Below are 20,594 nucleotides of genomic sequence, written 5' to 3'. Positions count from 1 at the left end.
GCTACAGGGTCTGAAAGGGATGAAGCTTTCAGCACCATGGAGAGAGATGCAGAGAAACCACTGCTGTTTCCATTCAGCAGGTTCAGTCCTCAAACATCTGCATTTCTATACAAACTATTCACTCATTCTTTAATTCCTTGTCAACTTGTGAAGCCAGGACATGTAATTTACGTTTGGCTTGCCAATGACACAAATGAACATATGCAACATGTATTCAAATTAGAGTTACAGCAGTTTAACACATGTAGAAGTTTAATGTCAATCGCAATGGGACAGATTGGAAAATACACAAAGCTCCAGTGAAGTTTTATGAACAGTGTTCAGCACTGACAGGACACTGAGGAGGTTGCTCATGCCTTAAATCATGTGTGTGAACATACATAGTTTTCCATCAGAACGCCCGGCTCAAATACCTCTGGAGTTTGGAGGGGGGGTCACAGACAGTTCCACTGCGGTTATGGACATCCCCTCTTTTAGGGGTAGAGTTCATCCAGAGCTGCAAGTCCCCTCAACAATGTTTAATAGAAAATTAGAAAAGCAGTTTTGTATTTCTGTTTTGGTTTTAGTGGTTCACACTTGGTTGGCGCAACAGTCTGCTGTTGGTAAGGTAGGAATGCATGTATGTGTGTGTGTATGTGTGTGTATGTGTGTGTATGTGTGTGGCCTGTGGGCCTGCTCCAGCCTGTACCAGTACAAACCTCATTAGGGGGATTATAGCTATAATGGACTGGAGGGGATGGCTGACTGATTCAGATACTCAGCAAGATTTATGTCCCTACTCTACAGTAAGTGAGCACGGCTGAGACACACATAAACACCACGTGCACAAACACACACACACACACACACACACACACACACACACACACACACACAGACACACTGTCCTTGGCCATTGTTCAATGCTTTCACACAAATTTTAAAACACGATGTGTGCATGACCACACGTATACTCTTACACAGAAAAGCAAACAGACAACCAGTAACATTTTACACTGCAACACACACAACACACACACACACACACACACACACACACACACACACACACACACAGAGTCACAGTGGGCTGATTTTCTTTTCATAGAATTTCCCACGTCTTTTACTCCATCACATTCACGACACCTTAAAGAAGACAAAACGACACACATGCAGACACACACACGCTCCCACAAAGAGTTATCCGACCTTTGTCCACCAGTCAATGCTAAGAGCACTGCGGCGGAACCTATTACCCACACACCACTGCACCTCGGAGAAAAAAATGAGTTAAAACAGTGGCGTCTAATCAATTGACCTCAATTATGAGCCTCTGTTGGCGCTCGCCGCTCACACTCACTCACACAAGTGAAGTTTGTGCAGACAGACACGCAGCCTGGAGAGGGAATCATATATCTTTTGTACAGTAGAAATACAAATATGTGCATCCATCTGTGAGCATCTGCACACATTCAGGAAACAGTAACATCTTATTTTTGTTCAATAATTATTGACGCCAAAAAAAGAGAAATAACAATTTATATACATGCTGTTTGGCGTCACAGTTAAAGGGTGGGAGCAGTATTCACTGGAACGATATCAGAAATAGTACCTTAGAAACTGTGGACAGTGGAGTTTGGTTAGTCCAGAAAAACTGGGACACTTTCTGAACAAACAAAACTGCTGTTAAAGTTCTTCGATGTGATTCTGCAAATATTTCAGAGATGGAGACGTCAAAGATGAACAAACAATACCAAGACTATCATCGTGGTGAGATATCACAAGAGTTAAGAAAGGAAGACATATTGTAATTTGTGTTAAGAGTCACTGCTGCAGGGGCTGTACCAAAGACTACACACAAGGATCAATAACTGTCAATGAGAACATGATTATAAAGTGATTAAAGGGGAAGGAGTGTTCATTAGAGTAACAGCAGAGCACGTTTTATAATATTTTGTCTTGTAAACGTAACAATGGGTGAAGCTCTTGACTGGAAAGTAAACACCTGTTAATGCTAATGTTGGCTATGTAGCATTAGCAAATCTTCAATGTATTTTGATTCTGCTATTACTTCCCTATATGGTAGTTCTCATTGTTAGTGGAAGGTTTGATGTTGGGTCCAGGTGGGCGGGGCTTGGGGCATGGCTTAGAGTGGTGACTGCTTAGTTGTGACATCACAAAGTTCCAGAAGTCCTGACGGCTGGTTTTAAGGCTCAGTTTCTGAATACAGGCTGTGTGCATTTCTCTGTGGACTGAGGCTTTGATACTTTCACAGTATTAATATAGAACCTAGACCTGCTTTATAATCACAAACACATGGACATCTACCTTTAGGCTGGATGGAGCTTTAAGGCTCTCGATTCTCGGCCAGACTGAAGAAGTTCACACTTCCTCAGCAAGTTTTGTTCACCTGTTGTAGAGAAGTTTTCATTGGTCTTGTGACTTTATTCAAGATAAGAACTTGGTCGCCACTTGGTCGAGGTACTTAATCAACCCGGTGCCTATGCATTACAGAGCCACACACTCAGGGAACTGTTCCTGTCAGAGACATTATCCTGATGGCCCAAGTCCAAGAGCAAACTTCATCATATCTGATCAACTTGGCTCTGAAAATAAAAACGCTTTCCTCTTTGCTCATCCCTCCTCTCCTCCTTTCCTTTATTACTGTTTCACTCTGTCCCTTTCCTCTTTGTTTTCTCTCCACTCCCCTCCCTCTAGTCCTCTGCTGTATCCCTTCACCGTTCAATTATCCCTGACACAGGCCACATAAATCAAGCGCACTCTCCACCTCTCCTTCCCCCCTTGTCCTCCTAATCTCTTTCTCTGCTCTTCTTTCCCCCGTCCACACCCGTACTCACCAGATTGATTTCATTTCGCTCATTTTGTTCTTATCCTCTGACACACACCTCCTCCACTCTTCTGTTATCCTCCAGCTCTGCCCTGCTGTATTTTATGAGAGTTGTAATATCAGCCAGCCTCTTACTTCTTTTTTTTTTTACTGCCTCAAACACGGTCACATAAAATCCCATCAAATTAACACAAATACTGTTTATGGACTTTATGTATATTTTTAAGATCACAGCACACTAGCTGAACATTTCATCCTTCTTTGCTGTGTCAGCCGACATCTTCCCTGCAGATGTACACCTCTGTGTTTCTCTGTTTACTGATTTTGGGACCAATTTGCTGTAAACGGCCTTCATGTGCGCATTCACCGTGTAGGCTGACATATGCTTTGCTGCTTTTTCTGCTGCTGCTATTGTTGGAGCCTCCACCTACACTGCCACCTGCTTTGTGTTTGTTTGCTACCCTTGAGGGTCTTGATTCCTAAACGAAGCCCCGGGAGTGGGGAATTTATCTGTCATGTAGGGATGTATGTGATTCACTACAGCAGGGAGCATCATCAAGAGCAGATCCGTACCGCAAAGTCAAACTTTATTGCCATCTCTATTTGCAGTAATGTTCAAACTAGCGGTGCGAATGATTCCTGACAGTGAGAAACTTCTCCAGTTTGGAGAAGATGTACATTAAGTCATTTTGTCCTTACTTTGCACTGTGATGTCAGCTTCTAGACACTGTCTGTATCTGTTTGTGTGTCGTCTGTGTACATCAGTTCCTATATTTCTTGCAGATGGAGCATGTACTGTGCTCTATTTTTACATGTATGGGTCATGAAGTGTTTGTCTGAATAAAGTCTGGTATTAATCATTAGACTAGAAGCCTGTAATTTCAACTCTTAGCTGTCAGCCGATGCTGCGTTGAATACAGTAGAGGAGTCTTGTTTCACTCAGCTGAGCCATAAAACCAGCATCAGGTTTTCCACTCATTCGTTTATCTAGAGAATTTAATCTACGCTTTTATCTCCCATCCTCATGTAATGGAAAGCTGCAGGGATTACTTATTTTTGTAGGATAACCCGGATGTTAGCATCACCTGGTTCCCTCAGTAAAAAGCCAATGGGATTTTTACGTTGGCTTTTGGATTACTGCAGAAAATAAACTTATCAAAACACTGATTATGGACCAAAATACTGGAAAAATGTAAACTATGGGACCTTTAATATTTAATTCATTTATCTATTTATTTAAATAGAGCCACTCAGGCTGTACAGCCAATGTGCCAGGATGTGCAACAGGATCTTCAAGCAAATAAGTTGAACCTGGCTCAACTTTTGCTGCAATGCAGGGCAGCGTCATCCGGCACAGTGCATGTCGGCCAATCAAATGCATGTTACACACATTCTTGATAGATTATGTGGTTGTAAAATCTGATCTCATACTCCTTAGAATTAATTTGCTGTGCAGGGTTTTAGTGTCTGATAAGCCTATAAACTCATAGAGTTGTTCCTCAAACTGGGCTTTCTTAGTTTTAAATACAACCTTTATCTTGTAGTTTTCTTTTATCAACTGTAATTTGTGGTAATTGTTTTAATTGTCTCTTTAATTGCCTCATTTTGAAGTTGAGAGAAGTTGAGTTTTATGGTTTATTCTGCTGCAGCTGTTTTGTGATGCAGTTTTTGAAAATCGTTTTATAAATTATGTTTCTATTATTGACGAAGTTCTGTGGTCCCGTCTCCGTACACTGGTTCACCAGAGCTGTCACTCACCGTAGTGTGGGATGATGGCCCAGGCCATGGCTGAGGCATAAATCCCTCCGATCATCCAGAACATGCAGAGCCAGCTCAGATGCTCTCCTCTCTTCTCTCGAGCCAACACCTCCGCAAAGTACGAGAATACTATTGGCACTGCTCCACCAATCCTGCAAATACAGTGTGTTGTAATTAACTCTGTGCGTCTCAGTCACATATGCAAAACCAAAAACAAGCCGAACAGATTTGTGGTTACGTAAAATCACCTGGGAAACAGGAAAGACATTTGGAGATGCTTTTCTTCTTCTTACATTGAAATAAATGAGCATATGAACTGTGAGTGATACGAATTCTACTGTAAATAAGTCAAACGTACAACTCATGATATTACAATGATCCTTTGAGGACGAGAGATTTCAACTAATTTTCACCATCAAGCAGAATCAGGATCTTACCGGTCCTGATGCCTGATGCTTCAAACTTTATTTTCTTTTTGTTATAACTCTGAAAATGAGCTTAGCTCGAGCAGTTACTTTACCATGTATGAAATAATCTGCAGCGACACTGTCCACTGCAGATTTGTTGGAGGAAGCCGTGTTTTCGTCCACTGACCAAAGAAAATGAAAGCAGCACCTTAATGCTGCACACAGGATTTTACAAGTGTGTAACTTTAACCTTTGATGCATCTTCACTGTTATTTTTCCTCACACTTCCTGGTTATATCACTGAATCACTGAATCAGAGGCTGAATAAATGTTTTCATTATAGTGAGAATGTCTCACTTACATATAACATTGACCACAGTAATACAATTTAAAAAATGTCATGTAATTCTCTTTATTTTAGATTAGATTATTGTGTATCTGCACTGGACTGGACTATCAGTGAGGCGTCTGTGGAGTCTGCATATTATAGTATAGAGTGTAATTGTTATATATATATGTATAAAATAGATCACATGTATATATCTACAAATGGATTTATTATGTCTTGTCTTTAATTACAATTTATTCCCACATACTTTTCTTCTTTTTTTTTTGCCTTTCCTTTTTTTTGACAAAGCTCATGGTCACAAAGTTAATGAGGTGAGGAAAATCTTAATGGAACCAGCACAATCTAAGTCAATCTGGCAACAACACTCAGGGCTGGGTCGTGTTCCTCCCACAGCGAGTCCCTTCGAGATCCGTTACACTGTCATCACAAATACCACCGCAGCTCCAAACACTATAGATCTGTTTGCTCAGCCACATTTCCACAACAATCCCACAGATTCTAAAAAGGTATTGAATAAATCGGAATCTGTTTCACCCCATCATAAACTTGATCTGCTTCCAGACTGAGAATTAAGAGATGAATTAAAAGCTAAAGCTACTGATTAAAAATTTAAAGCAAAGCCATTAAGGAAGGGGTAGTTTTTTTTTTTTTATTAAAGTACAATAATCAGCAGTGAGCTGAGTATAAATCTGGTAATGATTAAACTGGGTGTACTGGAAACAGGCGAGACTGGTGGTCTGGAATGGATCAGCCGGAAAATAGAAGAGTAGTAATATTTCTTCCTGGTTTTGACAGCTCGTCCCAGTACAGGTAATGGGTTTGAACCAATCACAGAGAAGCCCTCAGGCCCACAGCAGCTCCCTCTGACTTTAATTCACATTTTGATCTTATTACAGTAATCTGAGGCTCATCACAGACCTGCATCAGTTCAAGTAATCAGCACGGGTCAGAGTATAATTTGTACAACAAAGTGAGCCCCATAATTATGCTTGTTTCACATCATTTACTTTATATTCACCCCAGTAGCCTGACCTCTGACCTTTATAAGTCAAGTACTGCATGAACGGGGGGGGGGGGGGGCGCACCCAAGCAGATGTTCATTTACTGTGCTCGGCTCATTTCTGCAAACGTTCCTGTTCTGCTTTGTTCCTTCTGCCCCCAACACCACACACACACACACACACACACACACACACACACTCAGGGGGATAAGGACGGGCTGATGCCAGGCAGTTAGAATAACCTCTTGTCATGTGCTTTGACTTTGGAGGAGGGGAGGCGGCAGAGGAACCGGTGGGAGGACAGATCAGGCTGGAGAGGGAAAAGTCCTCAGAGACGCTACAGTGTCTCAACCGCACAGAGGAGAACGGGATGTAAAAATATTCAAGGGATAAGACAAGAGGGGAGAGAAAGGGAAAGTGTAAAGTGGACTCACCCAAAGCCAGACACCATGCGGCACAAGAGGAACATGCTGTAGCCTTGAACGAAGGAGGAGAGGAAGGCGAAGAAGCCGTTGACAGACATGGATATGAGTAGGCACTGTTTACGGCCCACCTTGTCCGACAGGCCGCCCCAGAAAAAGGCTCCAAACATCATCCCCAGATACACTATGCTACCTGCGGCGAGGGAGGGGGGTAAAGAGGGAGGGAGGGACGGAGGAGAAGACAAAGATGTAAATGATCACAACCATCTGGAGTCAAATGTTTGTTAGTGAAACTGCTGAGTGGATAAAAAGCAAACTTTGGAGTCAGTCATTCCTGACTTACTGCACAGACTGAAGACACAGTTTTGAGGCCATATATGAAACTTTGAAAATCTGATAATGCATCAGCTGATATTTGATTTTTTACGTAAACAACAATATTTAAACAACCAGTGTTGCCAAATCAATGTCTTCGTCCCTAGATTAAACGATTTTTCAGACACCTTTAATGACTTTTTCTACCCCCCCAACAGTGATTTTCCGTAGAAGACGGTCGTCAGTATGACCCCACGAGCACGACACAAATGAGCTTCTTGCTGAGTGATGATTTAAATAGAAGTAAATAAAGCAAAAATCACAGCAAAGTATTTGTCTTTAATTGATGTGTTTGGTGATTTTGTCAGATTTTGGAGGTTAACATGTCGTTTAATGGGCTGCGTATCAGTCACTATTTCATACGTGTTCCAGAAACAGAAGAACATGTAAATGAGAAGAGCTTTACTGGGAATTCAGCTGTGTTAAAGTGAGCAGAGAGAGGAGGAGAGAAGCAGACAGATAAACAGCTGACACTCGGCAGGATGCAGATATGACACAGTCCAGACACGTTCTGGGTTTTGACCTGGTCTCGTTTTGGCTCCTTGGGAAACAAGAAGCAGAACTAAGCTGTTTCAGCTCAGCTTTGGTCTCCACCAACTCCTGAAGGAAACATCTGTCTCTTTAGCTGCAGTCTTCAATTATCTGTATTTGGCAATTCTGGATTTGGGTTTTGCTTTACAGGGTAAAGTTAATGCAGCACAAACACTCTGAGAAAAGACCCTACACCAAATTAATCAGAAACTTTTTTTGCCGTTCTGTTCGATTGGTCTCACAACTGTTGACATTGCAGATATCAGTGGTCTATTATTGCATTGGTATTGGACACATACACACATACAGAGTCGCACACAAAAACACACACATCTGCTAACCATCAGCTGAAGCATTAAGTGGTGCTTTCCCAGTGCATCAGTAGAGTAACAGAGCCCAGACTGAAATTGGTTCTGTTATTTCCCAGTTATCGACAGAACACTGAGAGGTCACATAAAAAGTACGTCTCTATAAATAGCAGAGTTGGCATCGATCAGCTGAGTTTAGCTTGGAGCACAAGACAGCGAGGCCACAACACTGCAGATCAACTCCACTGTGTTTTGACAGGACTGAAGGTAGAGTTTTCCATTTCCTACTTCTGATTATGGGAGTCGATGTGTCTGAGTTTGCATGAACTCACGTTACATGATGAAGCTGAAGTAAGAGGATTACGTTACAACAGCTGCTGCTGCAGAGGGTTTGTTTTGCATGGGAGATGTGTTTCATTTCATTTATCTATTGACTGGTATCTAATATCGTAACATGATGTGGCTTTGGTAATCGCTGCCTTTAAAGCAAATAATCAAGATTTGACTCCGGTTTAATTGTGTCTGCTAACTGATATTTCTTGAAGTGACTGTTGGGGGGAAACGGAGCAGTAGTCGACCTCGCAGCCTGGCTTTTAAAGTCCAGGCATTCCTCTCTTGCTGGTGCTTCTGCACAGGAAGTCGGGGGTCATTTCTCTTCCTGTCCCCGGGAACATGCAGCATAAAGGAAAGGGGGAGGTGGGGAGGGTTGGAGGGGTTGTCAGGCCAGTAAATAATCCACTTTACTCTCTACGTGCTAATAAAAATGCTAATGCGTGTGGAGGGGGGAGATGTGATTGTTTGACGAGGCGGCGGCCAGAGCGAAAGAAGCCTCCTCCTCCTTTTTCTTTTTTTTTCTTCTCCCCCTCACTCTGTTTGAGGTGATGGGACAGATACACTGAAAGTAGAGGGTCTTATCAAGCTGCGCAGACATGATGCTGAGAGCTAGTGATTCATTACAGGTGACAGCCGCTGGATCTATCTATGCACCGCTGCTGCAGAGAAGGCTCTCCTATAGGCAGCAGGATGTAAAGAGCGAGCTCCACCGCCGCTGGCGTCCAAATATCAAACCGAATATCAAAACTGCTGCATTCTGCACAAACCGCCGCTGAACACCGTCTGAGTGGTGTAACTACACACAAACAATGAATGCGAATCCGTGTACTGAAGAAGATGCTATCTGGGAACATCAGCTCATTTGTTTTATGGCTCCCCTCACGCTGGGTTTGTATCTGTAATAAAGGGGGAGGGTGATGGTGGTGTTGGGGCATCTGAGACGCAGTACAGATCTTTCAGAGACTGGATTTATGCTTTTCTGCAGGGTTCAAACTCGGGTCAGATGTTATAATCTCCACTCGCCTTAGGACGGGAGGGTTTTTATGTGAAATAGTAAGGGTCACTTAAAAGCAGTGGAGCAAAGGGGCAGTAGCTGTGTTAAAGTGTTTGGCGTCCTGAAGGGAATCATGAACATTTGGTGTCCACCATCACAATAAAAGGCTTTAAATCTGCTATCTGTGTCTGTGTCGCAGTATACGCTACAATTCTGTATGATTTTAATAGCAAAATAAAAATAAAAAGTATTAAAAGTCCTTCACAATAAGGCATTGCACTAAAATAAGTAAGGTGATTGCATCTTTCAGTACATCTCTTACACAGTGGTCTCTAGTGAAGGAAGTTCTCCATCAGTGTCTACACGGGACACGTACAGCCGCAGTAGAGCTGGTGTGTTTGCTGGTGACACTAGATGAAAAGTCAGAGATTCATCCTCCGTGGATCACGAAGGTGTGTAAGAAATTTCATGACAATCCATCCAACAGTTGTTGAGCTACTTCACTCTGGAGCAAAGTGATTTATAAAAACATGTTTTCCCCACTCAGCCCTAGTTGTATCGAGCCATGTAGAAAGTGTTTGTTCTATCTGGGCAGGTTCTGAAATGTTTCTGCTTCTTCAGTAGGAAGTAGTTTTAAAGAAAACTGCTAACCATCTATGGATTCCCCAGAGTGGCTGCTTCTAGCTGTTATTACATTTTTTTTAAGTTCCCATATTTTACACTTTTCCTCCTGTGTTTTATCTGAAGTGTTGATCTCCATCAGAAGATATATTTGTGGTTTTAAGTGTAGTTTTTACATCTCTCTCAGGCTTCTCTCTGCAGCTCTAGGAACAACAGGTTTGTGAGCCAATCAGAAGAGAGGATCAGAGTCTCTCTTCTGATTGGCTCACTGTTTTCTGAGTGAAGAATAAAAATATAGCAGATTTCAGGTAAACACTCAGAGAAACCAAATCCTGCAAGGTTGGATGGTGGGTCCAGGTGGGCGGGGCTTGGGGTGTGGCTGAGAGTGGCAACTGCTTTGTTATGACATCACAAAGTTCCAGAAGTCCTGACGGCTGGTTTTAAGGCTCAGTGTCTGAATACAGGCTGTGTGCATTTCTCTGTGGACTGAGGCTTTGATACTTTCACCGTATTAATATAGAACCTAGACCTGCTTTATAATCACAAACACATGGACATCTAGACTGGATGGAAACTTTAAAAACTGTGAACTGTAAAATCCAGCAGAAAGTCTGTGGTTTGATTCCACGACACAGTCAATCTCAGTAAAGTTGTACTGAACCAGCCTGAACTGTGGTGCTAATCTTTTTCTTAAGCAGACACTCCCTGCAGACAGTGTCTATGCGCTTTTTAACAGTACACCGTGCAGCTTTCCTCTGCATCTACAGGGATTATTTCAACTAACGCTTAATTAGCTCTTATGTGTAAGTGTAATTCTCTCCTGACAACTTTCTGCGCTTGTTTTTTTTTTTTGTTTTTTTCTCTCTCCTCACCACCATGCAGCGTCCTGGCATGGATGAGAGGAGAGTGCAGGCAGACAGACAGCAGTCAGGAGAATCAAGCGCTAATTTCCTCAGTGGGAACATTCAGGACATTAAGTGAGAGCATCAGGATTTCAACAGATGAGGGGGTTCCCAGAGGAGCGTGTGTGATTGACAGGTGGGTTTCAGCAGGGAGTGAAAGCGGAGGAGGGGGAGGTGAGGAGGGGGGGAGGGAGGAGCAGACCCCTGGAAACAAAGCACATCCCTCGGATATTAATTACATCAACACCTGCTGATTTGTTTTCGCTACAGTGCCGTTCACTCAAAATACTCAGCACTTCTGTCTCATCATCAGGTTCATCTAACTGTGCATGTTCTCAGCACGAACAGCCGAACACTGAGAACACAACTTCAGACCAAGTAACAGTCACCTGATCTACACACACACACACACACACACACACTCACAAACCAGAGCAGAAGCAACTGGAGTTGACAAATTTCCACATCTGTGGATAATAACGATTAGGATTATTCTTATTCTTATTCTTATAATTGTTATTATGATTAAATGTTTGAAACTATCCATTATCAAAGAGGCAGAAACGATGAGTTGTTCACTCTGATCAGCGGATCGGGATCAGTTTTCAGGATGCCTTCAGGATCTGTCAGGAATTTTAAGGTCAACTGCAGAATGAAGACTGAAAACAATCCCCTCTGTGATTTTCAGGGAACAGACACATTTATTAAATGTGTTTGGAATTAAAAAAAAAATAAAACACACACTTTTGGTGAATTTAGTATATTTGAAATTCTTGTATTCTACTTGTACTTGTATTCTCAAGTAGGGTGTGATTTCTAAGTCTTTTCTCATTGCTCAGCATCTTCACCATCTCTGGAAACAAAACAAAAAAGTCCAAGTTGCAGCATTGAAGCTGCCTTCATACACGAATCCTTGTTCGTGCTGCCCACTCAAATCAATCGGCTACTCAAGAAACACACAACGACTCAATCGTAGAGGTTTTACACTGAAGTCACATTGAATTGCGAACTCATTGCCTGGATGGTGAATAGGTGAATAGACCCTGTGCTGGTGCTTTGTTGTGTAGAAGAAAGCGAGAATGACGGGGAATGAAGAGATACTGGGAAGTGTTGTCCCTGGATTGTTTAATTAACTAACCTCAGGCTGCAGCAGAGCCTATTCATCACTGCACTGTGTTGATTTACTTCGGCTGTCGATGGTGTTTGCAATTGTGCACGAAAAGTAAGCACACCACTCAGGCATCAGGTACACAAAGCTCCTTCAGACCGACCCTGATGCAGATGTACTTTTTCAGGTCCTCACTCTATGCTGCACCTGCAACTGGGCTCGCACACATTCTACCAAACACCCACAAAACGGCAACTGTGGTGCAGGAAAACACTCGCAGACAAATTGAAGCCATATGTGTTGGAGGGGAAAAGGGAGGGGAGGGCATCGATAGGAAGTGTGTGAAAGCGGCGCTCTCCCTCTCTTTCTCTGGGGAGGTACGTGAGCCAGTCTACCATGGCTAAACTGCAGTGAAGCACAATGCTGCAGAGATTAACTCCAGCCCATATCTTCAGATCGCCTGCACAGCTATGAGACACAGAGAGAGTGTAAGAGAGGGATTACAGCAGAAGGGGAACAGAGAGGACAGACAAGAGCAGGCAGAAAAAAAACGGGAACATCCCATATCTGGACGGCATCTCACCTTTTATATTATATTAAAGGGAAAGCCGTGCTATGTAAAAGAACCTGTGTTGTAGGCAGTGACATGCTAATGAATGAATGAATGATTTTAGAGGACATGGAAAAGACTGATGCACAGTAAAAGTGTAAATGTAAAGGTTGAAAACTGCAGCATTTCAGTTGCAGTAAGACACCTGATGCGGCTGACTGTTGACCAACAGTTGTCTCCCTCCACCAACCACCTGAGTTGCAGGAAATATGGTCACAATCTCCTCATGTTTTGCAAAACATGATGATGTCAAAGTGAAGTTGACCTTTTACTTTTTGTATATGAAATGTAATCACTTCATTTTATCCTTAAAGACATTTTAGTTAAATTGCACCATAATTTGTGTATGAATTTGTGAGTTCTGGCCAAAAACATGTTTTGTGAGGTCACATTAACCTTAACCTTTGACCTCTGACCACAAAATTCTAATCAGGTCATCCTTGAGTGCAAATGAATGTTTGTGCCAAATTTGAAGAAGTTCCCTCAAGGCATTGCTGAGATATTGCGTTCACGAGAATGGGACGGATGGACGGACAAACCAAAAACATAATGGCTCTGGCCCTCGCTGTCGCCAGCGTGGAGGCAGAATAAGACGCTGAACACGAGAGAAAACTGATGACAAGCCACCAAATGATCCAACTGCATTTCTGGGACTCTGTTTCCCTAGTTTTTATTAACACTGCAGAACTGTCAGTCAAAGAAAAGGCAAAAGGCACAAAAAAAAAAAAACCGCAAAACGCATAAACTTACACAAGTGGCTCCTACAGCACCTTTGAATATTTGTGTCACGTATTGTGTGTGTTGTTGTGTAGGTAACACTGTATATTAAAGCAATGCTTAATTAAGCAGTGAATTCATTTGGTAGTTATTAAGTTTGCTTAATTTATGCTAAATGAAAATGCTGCTTAAAAAAGGTGATTAGTCACAATTAGGAGATAATATGATGGTTACAAAGAAAACAACAAAGTCTCGTGAAAACCGTGGACACTTGGGATAAATGAAGATGTTCGAGGGGGTTCTGGGAATGTTAAATAGTTTCCTATCAAAAGGTACATTTCCACTTTGCATTTTTCTTGAATATATCCATATAAATTAAAATGAACAGAGATGTTGTTTATTGTTGATGCATTATAAAATATCCTCAGCTTCTCAAACATTTTCAGACTGAAACCGTCACTGTGCTTCAAAGTGCTTGTCAGCTGATCTAACAGCATCTGAAATGGAAAGGAAGCTTTTGTTCAGCAAGTTTTTCTAACTTTCCAAAGTTAACAATCTGACAAGTGATGATAGATGAGGGGGTAAGAAGTGCTCTCTTTTTTCATTACTCACACAACTTCTCCCTCCACTGTATAAATGAATGCAGCACCATGAATCCCTTCAAGGAGAGACTGTCCAATAGTGCGCTTAGTTTTTTATTCAAGGAGCCATTTGTAAGTTTTGTTATTGCTACATAGCCAACGTTAGCATTTACAGATGTTTACTCACCAGTCTTTCCCAGAGCTTCAGTAATTGTTGTGTTTTAATACCAGAGGTTATAATACGCCCTCTTCAAGGCAGCCTGGACGCTACAGTGACTCGATATCGGAAAGTGACAAGACAGGCCGACCAGGCTGGAGCTAGCTGATTAGCATGCTAACTTTAGTAGAAATAGAAGAAAAACAAGAGGGTTGGTTTCCACCACTGGAGACATCTCTTGGTGAATAAGGGAATGAAGTTTCATGCTGGTAAGACTGGTAAGAAGACAGCTGCTAATGCTAACGTTAGCTATTTAGCCATAGCAATAAAACTTACAAATGGCTTGTTTAACATGATATGTTGCTACTGAACTATAAAATGTTCACAGACAGCATATCTATTTTTCAAAAAGAAATATCCAATCTTGCAGTACAATGTCCACTTGTCCATATTATTAATTTATTATTTTTATGATTTTGCTCAGACTTTCACAGGCACATGGTTAAAGTGAGGTAAAGATCCTGGTCTGTTTTACATGCTGAGTGACTTCAGACAAAACATTTATTGACATTTAACCATCTTTCCTTCACCTTAACCAGAGTAAGTCACAGACAGGACTGTCTGTATAAATCCTGGTCTCCTGATCCTGGTGTGACAGCCCACCATCCACTTCCTAGGTGCCTCCACTGCCGTTAATACATTAAAGTAAGGTCTCGCCTTTACCCTGTAAGGTGCCTTGAGATAATGTATATTATAATTTGGTGCTATACAAATAAAATCGAATTGAATAGTGCTGCATTCATGAACATAATCCAGCGATTACACAGCCACTACAACGTGATTGGGAAAACAGTTTAATAGTATCTGGGCCACAGGGTCGACCATCAACACTTAAAAACATTATAAACACAATCTGATGACTCCTCATATGAACTATTTGCCTTAAATTCAGCTTAGCCCTGAAATCCCACCACTATTTGAGCATCTTTAATGCCTCAAAGGAAACTTTTTTTGATTTTGATGAGTATCATCAAAGCACCAGTTTCCACATTAATGCTGCTAATCCAAATAATTAATGTGCTCCTGCCTCGTCTCTGAAGATTCGTCCTGACCTAAGTGGTTCTTCACTCAGCTGCAAATGGTTGCAATATTTACTTTTGTGCAAGTTGTTGACGTACATACAGAGCATGAGTCAGCCTGAAAAAACTCATCTAACAGTCTGCTACTGTTTAATTGAGCTGGTTGGGTTTTATGTACTTTAGTTATTTGCAATAAGGAATAATGTAATGTGAATTAATTACGTGCATTGAAATGCTGCTAATAAACCTCTTAATTCTCAAAACATTCAACAATTTGATAATACATTATTATTTTCTGTTATGTCTCTTGCTTGTTTTAGCCACATGTCCACTGAAGAGGCTGTTGCTGACCACTTCAAGAGTCTGTGACCTTCACAGAGAAACTGTGGTGAAACACCAATCAGCTCTATTGTGTAAGGTTTGTTCTTCTGAGTATTTCCACAAGTGAACACACACACACATCCTTTATTTATGCAGTGTGCGAGTGAGTTGGTGAAGTGACTCATTCTTTCTATTCTCTCCCTCCTGTCTCCCTCTGAGAGATGAGTCAGAATACGGGTGAAATCTGTGTGAATAATAAACCACCCTGCTCCCTCCAAACAAATACGCTTAGCATTTACTTTCTGCTTATGAAACCACGCAGTCACGCCGTGACTCTGCCGCTGAACATCAACAGGATATATTGAGAGAATGGACAGTGCTGTGCAGCTATTTTTTATATTAGTGAGAGAAATTATGAAGCCGAATCAAACACAACACGCATACCGACACATTAGCAACAGACAAACACAACTTTTCCCAGAGTGTGGGAGAGAGCAATCTAGCTTAACACACCTCCTACTCGTGTATCCAAATACCTGGTGCCATGACAACCTGCTCGCAGCTCCTAAAGCAATGAGATTAGCGCTGAGAGTGTCACCCACCACTGCTCTGCATGCACAAGCCTGCATGTTATAAACAACACAGGTCATTAGCAGGTTGTTAGTGGGGACACTAATTCCATCAACACCCAAATATTTCAACCAGCCTGTGCATGTCATATATTTTATTTCCATCTATCTGCATCCATCAGAATCCATTTTTTTGGCTACAGAGATGTTTCAGCTGAATTCACGGCTTTTGCAAACGGCGCCAAGCAAATTTCCGATGTCACCCTGCACCTCTCCAAAGTCAGGATATCTCCCTGTCATTTCTCCGTTAGATATTCAGGATCTCGACGGTGTGACAGTCACACTGTTCTTGGCAATGAACCCACAGCTCGGATAGTTTGCATGCAGACTCACGACATGTCTGGCAAAATGAAGTGCTTTAAGCAACCACTCAGTGAATCAATATACAGACTCTAACCTGCTCCCTCTTTCCATCTCAGAACACAGTCACTTCTGTTTTCCATCACGTTCAGTTTGGTCACTTTAAGTGCTGTTGTCCTGTAACTCTGAGGCTGATGTACTGTACGGCATCACAATGAACACTTTAAAAGAAAAGGTATCAATTCTCTCCTTCCATATCAAAACATGGTGCTTACATTACCCACAATGCACCATGACCACCAACACTTTGGTCAAAAGCTGTTTCCCTATTCCATCATAGACCACGAAGGCCACCAGCTGTGTCCGCCCTTACTGTTGGCTCCTGTCACCTAGCAACCTTGACAACACATCGCTGAGGTGACTCCCAGTACTTAGATTTAAAGGTCTAATTCTCAGGCTCTGTCGGTGGTGTTTGCTTTCATTACCAGCACGCAATGAATCTTGGGATAGGCTGGGCCACGAAGGATCCACCTGTTGGATCCTTTCGCAATTGGTCGCAATCAGTCTTCAAATGCAGCCCCTGAATTGGGACAGCTAGAGATATGTGCAGTTTGGAAAAAAAACTATTAAGACAAGACACAAACAACTCAGCAAAGTGTGGATCCTTAATAACTTAATCCCCTGTATTCTGCATATCCTTACCAAGCCATCCAGCACCAGAGTTGGGGACGCACATGTCTGTCTCAGCACTGGGCAGGACAAAGCCCACCACGAACACCTCCACGCCGTCTGACATGAGCGCCAGCCCGAGCACAAAGAACAGCTGCCACTGGAATCTCCCGTGGCCGCACTCCTGCATGATGAGCTCGTACTGCTGGGCCAGCTCCTCCTCGTCCGCCTGTCTCTCATTTTCCAGCTCCTTACGGCTCTTAACGCTGTCAGACACCGGCTGGCCCAGAGCCACCTGACCGTCCCGCAGCTTCCCATCGTTGTAGGCAGGCACGCCCTGGTACTCCCCCTCGTAGATCTCGTCTTCATCATCGTGGCCCTCCGTGGCGTCGCTGGAGGCCCCCTCGTCGTCATTGGCCGCGTTGTCGGCATAGTGGCCATCCTGCTGGGTGTAAGCGTTGTAGTTGTTCTCTTCTTCATCCTCGTTCTGGAAACGGTTGTAGCTGCGATGAGCTGAGTATTCATCTGAGGCACGGTCAACAGCTTTGCTGAAGTTTTTGGCAGCGTGTCTCTTGGCTTCTTTAGCGATGTCCTTGGCACCTTTGACCAAGGAAGTCCTGTTGTTATGTGTTTCATCCATCTTGGCACGGGGATATCTGGCACTAAGATTCTTTTACTTCACCTCTATAGGGCTTTTACCAGGTCGGCCAGGTGCAACAAGTGTAAGCTACCTGTTTTTTCTTTCTTCTATCCCCAGACAGAGGAAGACTGAAGGCAGTTTATCAGTGCTGAAAAGCCACTCAGCTGCCACGACACTAATGATTAAGTAACGATGTCTGATTCCATTGGACGGGAGAAGCCAGAGAGTCTTGAAATGGAGACAGTTGATCTCAAACTGGAGAGATCCTCAGTCCTGTCAGAGCTCAGCAGAGGAGACCGTCAGTCTGTGGGGACAGAAAGAGAACAGCACATTTAGCTTGATTAAAAGCTGTCTGTCACAAACACTTGACTGCAGTATTTCTTGGCACAGTGAAAAGAACCTCAAAAAGAACATTTCAGCTCTGAAAGAGCCAAACTTCCCACTGAAGCTGATACAAACCACAGTCTACTACTGGAGTGAAATGCATCATTAAGAGGGGAGTAACAAAAGAAAATGATTCATTGAGAACAAATTGTGCAGTGTCATTGAGTATTTCCAGACTGAAAATTATCTGATGATTTCAGTCTTTGGCATTTTTATTGAAATATGAAAAACTAGTGTTTGTTCGCCTCTGCCACTCAGACTAGTTTCAAATTACATCCCTGTTTATCCAGAGTCATATCAAATATTAACCATTTCTGTGAAATTTTGTCATAATTGCTGTGTGAAGTCTTGAGTAATGGGTCACACTGACCTTGACCTTTGACCACCAAAATCTAATCAGTTCGTCCTTGGTTCATGTGGACATTTGTGTAAAATTTGAAGAGGTTCCTTCAAGGTGTTACTGAGATATCGCGTTTACAAGGCATGTGAGGTCACCACGGCCTTGACCTTTGACCTTTGAGCACTAAAATTGACTCAGTTCATCCCTGGGTCCTAATGAATGCTTGTGCCAAATTTGAAGAAGTTCTGTCGATGGGTTACTGACATATCATGTCCAGGAGAATGGGACAGACAACGTGCAGATGGACAACCTGAGAACAATATGACCCCGGCTCTGACTGCTGCCGACTCAGAGGCATAAAAATTAACCAATAAGAGCAACACATTTGCACCATATCCTATAAAGGGGGGCTATTTTGTAAGTTGATGAAAACTCACTGATATATTTGGATGTAGCTAGTTGTACATAATAACCTGCATGAGTTGAGTTTTTAGAAGTAGCAGAACCATTTATGGGCAAAACGACAAGTCTTGTTTTGAATTATACAGAGAAGAACTTTTAACGAGCCATCAATGAGCCAGTGGGAATGAAAGGAAGAAAAACTCCAAACAAAAATGACTGATTGCAAAACCAGCTATGTGGCGTAATGGTGATAAGTCTGTAAAGCTGTCAGTCCAGCTTGTAAACTAACAGATTTCTATTTAATTACAACTGATGTCCTTGAAGTATTTCTGGAGCACTTCCAGGATTATGGCACAGGGCCACACAGGAGAGTCAGCAGCTTCTCTGCCGACCGCTCACAGCCTGAAACACTGTGCAGCAGTCTGACAAAAGTCATGGTGACCCCCCCCCCCAACCTCCACAGCACTGCTTTAGACTTCATGGTCTCTGACTGCGTTGCTTTGAAAAAGGTGATAAAGTGCATCATCAGAGCAGCCAGTTGTTCTCATACAAACAAGACTAGGTCAAAACCTAATATGTGGCTGGACCACCAATGGTCAAATCCTGATTTTATAACCGTGACGTCATCTGATAAAATCAAACACAGGATGACTGAGCTGTGATTTCAGCTCTGTTTACTTATAAATTGATCGATCGCAGAGAAAGTCAGGAGAGGTAGACCAGACTTATTTTCTAAGGCTTTTGCCTTTATCACAGCGATAATGAGAGAGATGGGAAAATTGGAGAGAAAGAGCAGGTCACACAGCAAAGTGCTACAGGTTGGACTCAAACCCGGGCCACCGGGTATATAATAATATAATATTCTTTATAAATCTATAACCTCTGGGCACCAAGAATAATCCTTGAACGTTTGCAGCAGGAATGTTAATGCTTCACCCTTTTACACACACAGTGATGTGGTTTAGTTAATATTGGAATTGTGTTTTAACACTGTTTTTGTTTCTATTTTTTTTCCCTAACCTGAATGACTATAAACTTATGGAACGGTCATGATTAGGTTATGTTTAGGCACAAAAACTACTGAGGTTGCAGGAAACATTTTGGTTTGGGTTACAATAACAACTTTGTTAAGGTTAGAGGACCTTCGTTGACATGGTTACAGTAAAAAACCTGACATCCTCCTTTGCTCCCATCTTAATGAGCACAGCCACTAGCGGTCGTCTAATAATAAAACGTCACTATGGGTTGTAATAAGCTGCTTGCAACCTATAGGGTCATTTCTTTAAGGGAGGACAGTCTCAGTATGACACACATACTATTTTAGATTCCATGCACATTTGTGTCAAGTCAAATGGAACTGAATTAAGTTGGATTTAATAAATATTATTCATACCCGTCATCATTTATTCATTATTATTATGCATTCAGAAAAAAAAAAAAAGACATTCTTGGAAATTTGGCCGGCCGTGTTTTCTGTCAAAGCTTATTCATCTCTGGTTCATGTTTCCAGGCCCAGAATACATGTCAGCCTGTATGACTGATGCCCCTTAGGGCTCTCTGGATTGTGACTCCCGTGGCCTCTCAGAGAGCCTGTCAATGCATCAGGCCCGAGCCGTCTGTCTTCCAGGCTGCAGCCAGCAGTCACCAGACCCACAGCCTGCTGCAGGACAAACACCAGTAAGCTACAGGCCCCCACAATACACTCCACAGCCCTTCAGCATGCTGTTATTGACAGGGCAATTACAAACTGCACAAATACAAATATACTGCACATGCACAATACATGTGAGGTTGGAAAATATACTTGTTTTCTTTGGTAAGCTAATGTT

The 20,594-nt window shown here is 42.4% G+C and overlaps 1 protein-coding gene across 1 annotated transcript in view; it reads right to left on the bottom strand.

Moving 5' to 3' along the window:
• The window catches only part of LOC139611733 (synaptic vesicle glycoprotein 2C-like), a 38,732-nt gene that overhangs the window by 11,509 nt on the left and 6,629 nt on the right, over positions 1-20,594 (bottom strand). Inside the window, exons 2-4 of the mRNA XM_071466614.1 lie at positions 17,033-17,943; positions 6,777-6,957; positions 4,586-4,737 (exon numbers count right to left, since the gene is read on the bottom strand). Of these exons, the coding sequence (XP_071322715.1) occupies positions 4,586-4,737; positions 6,777-6,957; positions 17,033-17,639 (940 nt within the window). The 5' untranslated portion in view covers positions 17,640-17,943. The remainder of the gene's footprint in view (positions 1-4,585; positions 4,738-6,776; positions 6,958-17,032; positions 17,944-20,594) is intronic.

This window comes from Trachinotus anak, unplaced genomic scaffold, assembly GCF_046630095.1.
Source record: "Trachinotus anak isolate AG129_WGS33_773 ecotype Australia unplaced genomic scaffold, CSIRO_AGI_Tana_v1 ptg000028l, whole genome shotgun sequence".
Classification (NCBI taxonomy): Eukaryota; Metazoa; Chordata; class Actinopteri; order Carangiformes; family Carangidae; genus Trachinotus; species Trachinotus anak.
Note: the sequence above shows the minus strand (reverse complement) of the source record. Positions and strands in the feature narration are given on the sequence as shown.